The sequence below is a fragment of the Marmota flaviventris genome, chromosome 10 (genome assembly GCF_047511675.1).
Source record: "Marmota flaviventris isolate mMarFla1 chromosome 10, mMarFla1.hap1, whole genome shotgun sequence".
Taxonomy (NCBI): domain Eukaryota; kingdom Metazoa; phylum Chordata; class Mammalia; order Rodentia; family Sciuridae; genus Marmota; species Marmota flaviventris.
The window spans coordinates 119,592,470-119,604,986 of record NC_092507.1 but is presented as its reverse complement, the minus strand read 5'-3'; the positions used below and the strand labels follow the sequence as shown (position 1 = coordinate 119,604,986).

Here is a 12,517-nt window from a genome sequence, read left to right as displayed (position 1 = left end):
GGTTCTCAGTTGATCCCCAGACCACAAAAAACCAAAACACAAAAACCTTTACTGTCTAATAACAGATTCTTCCTCCCATTTAATCAAGTCTTCCTTCATATCTTTGATTACCGTTTTACTTAACATTGTTCCTACATAGTTCCTATTAGGACTGTGCCTAGGTAGTTTATCTTTTTTTTTTTCCTGTGGTGCTGGGGATTGAACCCAGGGCCTTGTGCGTGCAAGGCAAGCACTCTACCAACTGAGCTATACCCCAGCCTGGTAGTTCATCTTTTTAGCTGCTGTTGTAATAGGGTAATTTCTTCCACTGCATTTCCCAATTGCTTATTCCTGCATACAGATAAGCTCTTTTTAAAAATCATTTTATTTGTTTATATATTTATTTTTCATGTGGTGCTAAGGATGGAACCCAGTGCTAGGCGAGCGCTCCTCCACTGAGCCACAGCCCAGCCCATAGGCAAGCTCTGGATTCTTACGCATTTCACTGCGATTTCCGACTTTTCTCAATTCTCTGCCTATGCATTTCCTTGGTTTTCAGGTAAGTATTCCAGGTATACAATCAAGTCATCTGCAAATAATGATTAACTAACTACCTCTTTCTTCTTTGTATATTTGGTTTTCTTTCTTCTTTGTTTTTGGTACTTGGAATTGAACCCAGGGGTGCTTTACCACCAGCTATATCTGCAGCTCTTTTAGTTTTTGCTATTTTGAGATAGGGTCTCACTAAGTTGCTTAGGACTTGTTAAGTTGCTGAGGCTCGCCTTAAAGTTGTACTGAGTACATGAACAGTACGTGCTTAAGAGTTCTATCAATCATGGGTATGGTGGCACACGTCTGTATCCCGAGACTCAGGAGACTGAGACAGGAGGATCTCAGTGCAGCCTCCTGAGTCCCTGGGATTACAGGTGTGCACCACACGCCTGGCATGTACACTATTTCTTTCTCTTGACTGGCATTGGCTAGAATTCCAGAATAATGCCTCATAATGATGACACTGACAACTATGTCTCCCTCCTGACTTTAATGGGAACAGTTCTAGGTTCATCATTAAATAAGCTGCTGGCTTTTGACTTCAAATGTATTTTTATCATGGTAAGGAGGTATTCAATCATTTTAATTTTACTGACAGCTTGTTTTGTTAATCTGAATGGATGTTGAGTTTTATACATGCCTTTTCAGAATCTCTGGAGATAATTATGTGGTTTCTCTCCTGTGATCTATTAATATGGTAAATAGTAATAATAAATATCCTAACAGATTAATCTTTGCAATACAGCAAAATACTGTTTTTTTTTTCCATTTTAGAATGGCAAAGATAAGATTTTTAAAAAATGTTTTTTATAGTTGTAGATAGACAGCATGCCTTAGTTTATTTGTTTATTTTTGTGTGGTGCTGAGGATCGAACTCAGTGCCTCACAGGTGCTAGGCAAGTGCTCTGCCCCTGAGCCACATCCCCAGCCCCCCAAAGATAACAATTTTGATTATATCATATTAGCCTGGGTGGAGCTGGGGAAGAGCCATTCTTACATATTGTTGGTAAAAGCATAAGATGGTGTGATCTCATTGGAGGAAAATCACTCATTTACATAAATTTACATATTAAAATTTCGAATGCTCATAAACAGGCTATACTATTGTTCATAACAGCAGAATTCTGGAAACAACCCAAGTGTTCTCCAAGAGGAGCTGGTTAACTAAATCACGTGCACTCTAACAATACACTTTGCAGCATTATTCAAAGAATACAGGGTTATAGAATGCTATTATATTGTTGTATAAGATCAAGTTATAGATCAATGCTTATATGAAACCAACAGGGGAGATGCACTTGCCTGTATTTACACAAACACACTCAAGAGAGACATATTATAATGCAAAATCATTAAATGTTGATGGGGGTTGTGGATAGGAGATGACAGCTAGGCCCAAGGGAGACTGAGAATGAACTTCTTATATTTTTCTGAATTTAAAAAAAAATTTTGAGTAGTCTATTACCTATACAAAAATTTTTAAACCTTAAAAAAACATATTGTTTATGGCCCCAAAATTTCACTCCTAAAAATTTACTACTGATAGGGGCTGGGGTTGTGGCTCAGAGGTAGAGCGCTCGCCTACCATGCATGAGGCACTGGGTTCAATCCTCAGCCCCACATAAAAATAAAATAAAGATATTGTGTCCACCTATAACTAAAAAATAAATATTAAAAAAAATTACTACTGACAGTTTTGCTAATGAAAGCAAAAGCATACAGTATGAGGAAATTCAACTGGAGTGTTTCTAATAGTGTGACCAAAGCAACCTAAATGTCACTGGAAGTGGGTTAAACAAATTATGCCAAGTTGGGGTGGCGTGTTCCCAAGTACTAGCAACATTTTATTTTCTTAAACTAGGTGGTGGTGCATCAGTATCTATTTTAGAAAAGGTCTGTCATATCTCTTATTTAATAAGTAATTTTAAAATTGCAAGTATTTAGTCAATGAAATATCATTCAGCTGTGCAAGAGACCTTGGTAGAGCTGTATATTCTGATCTGTATTTACCTGAGACACTATCTGAGACACACTGGCACAAGGTGTTGAACAGAAAGCATGCTCTATGCTTATTCTTGTTTAAAAAAAAGAAAAAAAGAAAGGAAACTGTGCTAGTTATGCATAGAAATTTCCAGAAGGAAATTCAAGTTGATAGTATGAGGATCTTAGGAGAGAAGTCTGGGATAGAAATAAGACTTTTCACTATAGACTTATTTGGTCAGTTTGAATGATTTTATATATATATATATATATATATATATTTTTTTTTTTTTTTTTCTTTCAGAAATAAAAAAAGTAAATATATATATAATGCTCACTGTCACTGAAGAGAAACTGTATCCTCAAGATGGAAGACTAACTTCATCCAAGAGGCTGTGGAGAGAGGGTTGGCTTGTTTCATCACCTGCCTTCCCTGTCCTTCACAGCGGCGCACATCCTTTCTTTCCCTGGACGACACACCACCCCTACCTGATGACACCCAGCAGGAGCTGGGCCTGGAACACTCACTTGGGCTCATGAGGGGGTCCAGACTGGTCCACCAACTTGAACTCAGCAGCAAAGCCATGGGAGCGGGCGTACTCTAACAAGCCGCCCACGGGGTTGGTGTTCAGGTATCTGACGAGCTCACCGATCCTCCTGATCCTGTTGGGCATCCCAGAGTCCAGGTTGTCAAGTGATTCTGAGTTGGCACCTCCCGACTAAAGGAGAATCAGCCAAACAAAAAGGAGCCATGAACATTCAAAGAAACGTGGGCCACCCTGACCTGCTCCGTTGCTAGATCGCCCCGTGGTGTTTCAGCAGGAGAAACGCCCACCTGGTCATCAACCGAGTTGGTGGCCTCCTCGTGCAGGGCCTTCATGGCCTCCTCTGCGGCCATCTGCTTTGCCACTTTCTTGCTGGGAGCACTCACGGTAGGGAAGGTTTGGGCTCCCACCGCCACACAGTACTGGAACCTGACCAGAGGGAGGAAGGTTGTGATTGCAGAGACCGGCCCAACTTGCTAACGTTCTCTACTACATGCGACTTCTTGTGCACATCACCTTCTATAGTCACTTCTGCCTTGCATAGCCGCTGCCCCTCGCCCACCTGCTGCCCGGGTCTCTCAGCCTGGCTCCCCACTTTCAACATGCAAAACTTTCCCCTCCTCCAGAGCCCTTCTCTCGGACATGTGAGTCCACAGACCCTCAGAGAGCTGCTCAGGCCCACCAAGGCCCTGGACCTTTCTGTCCCACCAACAGTGACCCCCACGCTACCAACCCCTCCTTGCCCTTGGTCCCTCTGGACTCCCGATTCCAGCTTCTCTGCTTTCCAAGCAGCAACCAGGTCCTGAAGGCCCTTCCACATGCAGCAGAAGAAACTGCTCAGAGACAATAAGCTGCCGTCTCTGAAGAGGAAGACGAGCCTGTCTCTGAGAAAGCCTCGCGGAGACACCGTCCCTCCCCGGACGTACTTGGGGTCATGGGCAGGGCCTTCTTTGGACAGGAGCCGGAATTCACAGGAGTTGCCCAGTTTGTGCATACACTCCAGCAAGGTAGTGACGGGGCTCTTCCCAGAAAACAGGGACGACGTTGAGGTGGCGGTGGGCTGGGGCTCCGCTGTCTGGAGAAAGTGAGACGAGAAGACAGAATAAAGCACGAGGAACTGAGACGAGGCCGGCTGCTCCGCCTCCGCAGAAGGGACGGACGGGGGACTCTCGGATCCGTCAGTGTTAAGGGTGGCCTTCCCGGGCATGGCAGGAGAGAGTAAGCTATCTGCCCAAAGTGGAGACGGAGCACCGTACTGCTTCAGCCTCTTCCAGGTTTGACGTTCTGCACCTCCAGCTAGGCTCAAGGGGGCAGGAGAGGGGCTGGGAAGGAGAGGAAAGCGGGTTGGAGGTGGGCAGAGGAGGCGGGAAGCTGTCTTGGGACTAGAGACCAGGGCTTTGAGACCAGGATCGCTTCCAGGGGCCAGTTAAGATGCTACCCCTTGAGACCTGAGAGACGAGACCCACCTTGGGAAGGTCCCTACCTCCTCTGGCTCTTTTTCTGGGGAACAGCAGGACAAGTCCTCTGGCTTCCCACTGTCCTTGGCTTTGGCCTCCCGCAGGAGGATCGTCATGGCTTTCAGAGCTGCATCCTGCTTGGCCACCTTCTTGCTGCCAGCTTCCGCCGGGGGGAACTCGCGGCCACTGATGACAACCTGGAACTTAAACCTTGGCGGAAGGCAGTCAGACATGAGAAGCCAAGCCGGGCCACCTCTCTGCTCTTCCCAAAGACACCTCCCTCCCGCGTGTCCCACCCCACAGAGTGGACTTGGAGGGTAGGCCAGGAATTTCTGTCCCTTTGGAGGCTTGGCCTGTCCCTTCTTTTTTTTTTTTGGTACCAGGGACTGAATCAGGGACACTCAACCACTGAGCCACACCCTCAGCCCTTTTTTGCACTTTATTTAGAGACAGGTCTTGCTGAGTTGGTCAGGGCCTCACTAAGTTGCTGAGGCTGGCTTTGAACTCTCAATCCGCCTGCCTCGGCTTCCCAAGCCACTGGGATTATAGGTGTGCACCTGGCAGCTTGTCCGTTCTTCTAGGGAACAGAGCAGTCAGTGACTCTGTCCCCATAGGTCAGTGAAGCATGGACAGCCACCACAGTGGGTGATAGGAACCTTGCTCACAGGAGACCCCCCATGCCTTAAATATAATAAGTTGTGTGCAATAAGCCACGGGCTAAAATCACCATTATAGTCTCGACAGCAACCCAAAAGCCTTCATCCTAAAGCAAACGAGGTGGACTGGCCTCCTCAGGAAGGTCCTAAAAAATAGAGAAGGCCTGGGGGGTGTGGCTCAGTGGCATTAGAGCCTGGGCTCGATCCCCAGCACTGCAAAAGGAAAGAAAGAAGAAAGAGAGCAGAGGTGTGTCCGTATCAGTCTCCTGCTCTCCACACACTGCCGCTCATCGGGGCCCCCACTGGGTGGAGGGAGAAGGGGAGGATGTGGGAGGACGAGGGGCAGGCTGGGGAAGGGGGCAGAGGAGGACGGGGCAGCCTCCAGGGCTGTTTGTCCCTAAGTTACCCCCAAAGATAATTCACTCTTAAAACGTGTGTTAAGTCATGCTAGACCTCTCAACTTCCTCCGAGCCTGAGGTGAAGGAATTTCCCTTGTTATAAAGAAAACCAAAAGCATTTGTTACGGGCTGCTAGACCCAGCCTAGGCCTCTTGTAGTCAAGCTTCTATATTTTCCTTAGCTCTTCGCTCAGTCTGGGTTTCATCTAGAAAAGGAGGTCAGATTTCTTATCTCCCAGGTCTTCTGAAGTACTTAACACGGCATCGACGTCCTATAGCTGAAGGTCAAAAAATTATTTAACGACAAAACTCCTGGCTGTCCCCCAACTCTGGCAAAGGGGGCTGGTGGGAAAAGGATGACAGCCACTCAGCCTCTGTCGCAAACAGAGACAAAACCGTCATGGCCCTGCCAACTTCTGGACAGACACACCCCTCTTCCTAAGAGCTCCCCTGTAACGCCAACTTGGGGCCATTAAGACGGTCAGAGGAGGACCAAGGGCCAAAGGGGGATGCTCAGTCTGGAAAGCAGCCGTGTAAACGCCGTCCCACGCCACGAGGACGTTTGGGCCGATGATGGACCACGTAACACAACAGTGGACCCACAAGGTAATACTGCCCAGTGACCTGTGGCTGTCGTAGGTTTGTGTAAGCACACTCTAGGTTGGTACAGTGACAAAATCACCCAACAGGACATTGCTCAGGACGTGTCCCTGCACCTGACATGTAACTATAAAAGTTGGTGGCATGTTTCCCATTCTCTCTGGTTCTGTCCAGCAGCGGCTTGCAGCCACTCGGACTTGAGTCAATGGCTCCAGGTCCTTTCTGGGCCCACCTGTCTGTCTGTCCTGGCCTACGGGGCCAAGAGTGTAAGGCCCGCCAGCTGTCTGAAGGAACCTCAGGTGCTTCTCAGCAGTGCCAGCCCGCCTCTCTGTGCAGAGGAGGTGTTTAAAGTTAGACTACCACCCTCAGCAGGCAGGCGGGCGGGCGGGCGGGCCTGCCTCCCAGTTGAGGGGGTGCACCTGGGCTCTCTGCACACGCCCTTATCCTGGTGTGGCCCACCCTTGGCGGCCCTGTTCCTGTACCTGGTCCAGGAACCCAACTCGAGGGGGAGGTGGGGAGGGAGTTAGGTCCTGGCCTAGGGCCTCAGGGGCAGGCGAGACCCGGTGCCTGAAAGCCGAGATTTCTAAGGAAGCCTCAGTTCAGCCAAGAGTCCGCCTCCCCCTTGGCTCGGCCAGGATTCTGGTGGCTCCAGGCCCACTGCCCAGAGAATGGGCCAAAGGAGGATGATTCAGCCAAAGGCCAAAAAGGAAGAGGGGGACAGGGCCACCGAAGGGCACCGCTCACAATCGGCCGAGGCTTGTTGGTCCGGCCCTAGGCGCGTCCGGCGGGGGCTCACCGGGGCTCGTGGGGGGGCCCGCTCTGCTCGATGAGGTGGAACTCGCAGGTCTGGCTGGCGAACTGCGCGTACTCCAGCAGCCCGCTGACGGGGTTCTTCAGCTGGCACTCGGTCAGCTTCTTGTAGGGCGAGCACCGGGGCAAGCCGTGGCTGTAGAAGGAGGGCATCTCCATGATGGCTCGGAACTCACCCGGTGCCGCGTGGATGCTATTCAAGTCATCCGGGATGTCATCTGTGGCCCACTGGCCATTTTCAAAGTCAACATACCCTGCTTTTGAGGGGCCATTGTGATAAACAGGGGGCCTCAGTTTCATGGGCCCTGGTCTGGGCTCCTGTCTACTCTCTAACCTTATGAGCGGGTCCTGCCCATTCTCGGCTTTTTCTGTGGTCATCGTATTGTTTGGGGCGTTGGATGGGGGGAGGTGATAGGTGGGGAATGCCGTGTTCCTGCTGGTGGCGGGGACAGCACCCTGGGTGGCCGCGGGAGCACTCTGTGTGTTCCTCTTGATCTGCATCCTCTCTCGCTTCTTGTCCGTCAGGTACCAGGTGGGGATGGCCCCTTGCCGGTAGACGTCGCCCTGCTTTTCCATGTCGCACAGCACTGCGTTCACATCTCGGGCTCTGGTGAAGCCGATGTTTTTAGCCAGACTCAGGGCGGAGCAGTTAGACACGTTGAACAGGTAGTCGCAGATCTTCTCCTTGATCTCAGCCATGTCCACAGGCTCAGGAGGATCTTCTGAGTCAGATGTGGGGTGACTTTCTTCAGATTCTGAGTTGGGCTCTGGGCTTGGGGCTCCCTGGCTCTGAAGGTCGGGCTGTACCAGTGTGCCGGGCTGGCTCCGGTTTGGAACGGAGGCCGCAGCGCTCCACAAAGGGGGTGTGCCCTGCTTCCTGTGCAGCTGACCCTTCTTTGCCAGGGAGTACAAAGCTTGATTGACCTCTCTCTTGGGGACCCTGAGCTTCCTGGCCAGCTCCCGCGCTGTGGTGTCCTTCCCTTCCCCGAGCTCCTTTAGGAACTCCAAGACCCTTTCCTCCTGGCCCTGACTGATGCTCAGTCCCTGGAAGCGGGAGGAGAGCCGGTCAGCACCTCTCCACGGCAGGCCCCTGCCACCTGGCAGGGGAAGCTGGGGCACTGCCTGCAGCCCCTGACCTCTGAGGGGCACGCCGCTGCAGACCCCCCAGATCTCAGGCTGCCTGGCTCTAACAGGTGGTCCCGGAAACCTGGGCCAGAGTCCTGGGGGGACTACTGGTGGTGGCAGGGACGGTGCCTGCGTTCCAGGCAGGGGCACTTCTGAGAGCCGCCCCTTGAGAAACTCTATTTGCTGGAGCCGGAAGCTATCGGTGCGCGATTCCTGCCACAGCTGCTGCTGTCTGGCCTTGCTGTGCTCATAGCCGTGGCCAGGGCGGGGGCGGTGTCCGTTGAAGAAACACCCCTGTGGACAGAGGGAGCAGAGGGATGAACCAGGCTGCAGCGAGGCCGCGGAGTCCCCTCCTGACCCTGCCCGGGAAGACGTTCCGGTTTCCAGCAGGCTGAAAAGGTGACAGTCATGGGCTTACGACCTAGCTGGGGTGACTTAGCCACCTCTTAAGTACTGCCTGGGGCCACCAATGGCACACAGGGGACAGGAGGCGGAGCACAGGGGCACCCAGCCGGGGTTCGAGTGCCCCAGCCTCTCCAGAGACCTAACTAGTCTCCCTTTCCACAGCCTTTTGGAGAGTTGACAGGAACCTTCCCACCAACGCCAAGAGACCCTCCGGAACCCGAAAACAAATCGCATTTTGTCTTAAAACCAAAACCAGAACCCTGAAAAAGGAAGGGCGTGAGGGGGCTGGGGATGGACAGGGCTCCCCCTCCTTGAGCCAGGCTCCCCCACGTGTCAGCCCTGGTTGTAAAACGGAGAGGGCCTGAGCGGGCCCCCTGCTTGTCACTGGCCTCCCACGAGGCTCACGGTGTGGTTTTAGGGAAGCTGGAAGGTGTCCTTACAGAACTGGCGCACTGCCCTTGCTCCTCAGCATAGTGCCCAGGCCTGGGATTGGGAGGGAGCCCTGGCACTTCTCCCAAGCACCCGGGCAGGGTCCCCTCCTTACCCTCAGCCTCCTACCCTGCCAGCTACCTCCCAAGGGTTGCTTCCATGGCCCCCCCTTCTGAGCTCTGCTGTGTGAGCACAAGAGACCCCAAATTCTCCTGTCGCCGTATGAGCACTGCAGTGGAGCAGCTGTGGCCCATCCACCAGGGCCCTCCATCTGGGGCTCTTCCTCTCCCTGGTGCCGCGCACTGAGTGTGCAGCAGGCAGGAGGTGCTCATGGGGCTGGGGGTGGCAGGAGGCACTCTGCTTCCTTTGCCCAGGGCTGCAGGCTTGGGAGGGGCTGCACCTCGTGTTTATGTCCCCTCCTCCGGTCCTCCTGAAGGCTCCAGGGGCAGCTGCACCCCTTTCTTCAACAGCTGTGCTTTCTACTCCCCACAAGTAGGGGACGTTGGCATTCTTGCCGATGATTCTGGTTGTAGGGTTCCTTGATCTCTATGAAGGTGACCTCCCTCTCCTCTTTCAGCCACATGTCTGGCTTATCCAGCTGCCCCTCTGATATCACCATTAATGCCAACCCAGGCCACGGCTGACCCCTCAAACCCTGAAACTCTTCTCCAGTGGCTGGCATCTTTTTTCTGGAAAGGGCCAGAGAGCTGTGCCATTATAGCACAAAGCAGCCACTCACAGCATGTCAACGTTTAGGGACGATTTCTTTACCGGGATCTCCATTCCCCAAAACAGGGGTCAGCTGTGGGCTGCGCTGGCCGACTCCTGCTCCTTTCTGGGGGCAGCTTCCCCACGTCTCTGAACGCTCCCTCACTCTGCCTGGATCTATGGTCAGTTTGCCTCTCTACCCAGCACCCACTGGGCGCTGTCTCTTCACCCAAGCTTCCGTGGAACTGAAGGACAATGACTGTGCTAACAGGTCCATACATGTCCTGCTCTTTGCTGTGGCTGGGTCTCCACTGTTGGCCACCCAGTTCCATAAACTGCATGGGCTCACCACAGATAAAGCTTCTTCTTCACAAAACTCTCCTCCCCGGATCTGGTGACACAGCATCAAAGATCATCTCTGTCCCCTTCTCCTGCCCTTTCTATACCCTCAGTCCCCATGGCTTGTCTAAGAGTTTTCTTTATATTTTGTCCACTAGGTTGACGTCACCCACTCCGCCAACCCAAGCCAGCCCCCTGAAGCAACTCGTGTCTAGCCAGCTGCCACTTCGCACCAACTACCTAGATACCTGTGCACTCAAGTAACCCTCCATTACCTCAAATGCCACATATTCTGGACCAAATTTATCATTTCCCTCAAAGCCACCCTCCTCTCCCGTTGTCACTGTTCACGGCATCCTTCTCGCAGGTCACTAAGGCCAGGGACCTGGCTGTCTGCCCTCCTTCCTCACGGCCCCCCTAAGCCGGCGGCTGCCCTGCCCTGTCTGGCCCACCACCTCTGGAGGAATTGTGTCCCATTCGGGTTGCAGCCCCTCGTCACCGCCTCTTACTCAGAGTACACAGAAGCCTCAAGTCCTTCTGCTCCTCTACCGCCACACCAGCGCGGCACCTCTGCCCTCCACGACTGGCCCTTTCCTCACAAATCTCCTGAAGGCCACTTTCTTCAGGAGGCTCCTGACTCCCACCTCCCAGGGTCCCCTCCTGGAACTCCACCCAGTCAGCACCTGCTGGACCACTGGCTTCATCATAGCTTTAGATTTTTTGATCATGGCATAGATACAGTGTATCTGAAAGGCCATTAACAAGGTCAGGAGCCCAGAAATCACACCTCCACTCCCACACAGTGCCCATGGGGGCTGTGGCTGACTCCACAGGGAACTCTTGGGGGACAAGGACTAGGCTACGGTCACCTTTGTCTCCCCAGCACCTGGCACAAAATTAAAACCACCAAGCAACACACATGAATGCGTGAACAAGGCACCCAGGCAAGCAATGGCACCCCCTTCCTCACTCCTCTTTTTTGGGGGTGGGGGAATTCACTGAGCCCAGGGATGCTTTACCACTGATATATATCCCTAGTCCTTTTTTAAAAAATTTGAGACAGGTTCTATTTATTTATTTACTTATTTGTAAAGGGACCTTTATTTTCTTCATTTACATGCGGTGCTGAGAATCGGACCTAGTGCCCCCCGCTGCTACGCAAATGCTCTTCCACTGAGCAGCAACCCCAGCCCTCGCTCTTCTATTGTATCTCTGTGCCCCCATATTGCTAGGGGCAGAGATGTTGTGTGGACACAGTGAGCGCCCCAATCACAGAGCTGGATTATGGGGATTTTTAGGGGTTTTCTGATTAGCTCTTTGAGTACCTTTCAGAAAAGAAAACTGTTCTGAAGTCAGTTTCTACCAGGTGTTTTCTAGAGTCAAACTTCTACTCTCAACCAAAATCTGGCAAATATTTGAGTACCCACCTTAAAAAAAAAAAAAGGGTTGAATAAATGATGAAACACTCATGCTGTGGAACAGTATTCACACGGGGTTTAAAGATATGGCCAGGGGGGTGGCACACACCTGTAATTCCAGTGACTCAAGAGCCTGAGGCACGAGGATTACAAGTTTGAGGCCAGCCTCAGCAACTTAGTGACACCCTGTAGTAAAAAATAAAGGACTGGGGCTCAGTAGTAAACTGCTCCTGGGTTCAATCCCCAGTGTGTGTGTGTTTGTGTGTGTGTTTGTGTGTGTTTTAGATCTATTTGTATTCACCTAGAGAAAATTTAGGAATATATTGACTAAAACAACAACATAAAAGCAAGTTGCAGAATACATATACATTATTTTTTCTCTTTTTTTATAAATAAGGAAAAACTCATATGTATACATGTACGTATATAAATGTACATGTGCATAAGCTAGAATGAATTCAGAGAAAAAAGAGAAATGATACGTGAATTTTTTCACAGTTATTTTGGGGAAGTTGTGTTAGAGGGGGAGGGAGGGTCATTGTCTTCTTACCCCTTTCAGCACCCTAAAAACCAAGTCCCACTTTAGAACAGCCATGCAGATAACCACCAATGGTGTGGGAGCGACAGGTAGGAAACCTGCCCATGGTGGTCCTTCCTAAACCCCCACCCCACTTCTCTCCCACTTCATGTCTCTTTACTGAGCAAACTGCATAACAAGTCATCTGACATTCACTGCCTCCTGGATTTCATTTTAACTTAGCCTCTTATATTTAGAATCAAGAGACTAAAGCCCCCCACCTTTACCACATGGCTCCACAGCGCCACCCTCTGGTACGTCTGAAGAAATACTTCTTCAAGTCAGGTCTCCCTAATCCTTTAAAGAAGGGCCTTATTTATTTTTTGGTGCTGGGGCTTGAACCCAGGGCCCTGCACATGCTAGGTGAGTGCTCTTATCACAGAACACTTCAAAGCTGGGAGCAGCGGCACGTACCTGTAGTCCCAACTATTCCAGGGGTTACAGCAAAAGGACTGGAAGTTCAAGACCAGCCTGGGCAATTTACAGAGACCCTGACTCAAAATAAAATTTAAAAGGCTGGGGATGCAGCTCAGTGAAACA

General features: G+C 51.1%; 1 protein-coding gene and 1 non-coding gene across 4 annotated transcripts in view; both read right to left on the bottom strand.

The window, feature by feature from the left end:
• Nucleotides 1–12,517, bottom strand: part of Adar (adenosine deaminase RNA specific) — a 49,058-nt gene that overhangs the window by 14,700 nt on the left and 21,841 nt on the right. For all 3 annotated transcript variants that reach the window (XM_071618403.1, XM_027920986.2, XM_027920987.2), the window contains exons 2-6: nucleotides 6,963–8,395; nucleotides 4,540–4,723; nucleotides 3,983–4,131; nucleotides 3,347–3,485; nucleotides 3,040–3,230 (exon numbers count right to left, since the gene is read on the bottom strand). In XM_071618403.1, coding sequence (XP_071474504.1) covers nucleotides 3,040–3,230; nucleotides 3,347–3,485; nucleotides 3,983–4,131; nucleotides 4,540–4,723; nucleotides 6,963–7,675 — 1,376 coding nt within the window. In that variant the 5' untranslated portion in view covers nucleotides 7,676–8,395. The remainder of the gene's footprint in view (nucleotides 1–3,039; nucleotides 3,231–3,346; nucleotides 3,486–3,982; nucleotides 4,132–4,539; nucleotides 4,724–6,962; nucleotides 8,396–12,517) is intronic.
• On the bottom strand, nucleotides 184–256 carry Trnaa-ugc (transfer RNA alanine (anticodon UGC)). Its single transcript has one exon. It is a non-coding gene; the product is annotated as a tRNA-Ala (tRNA).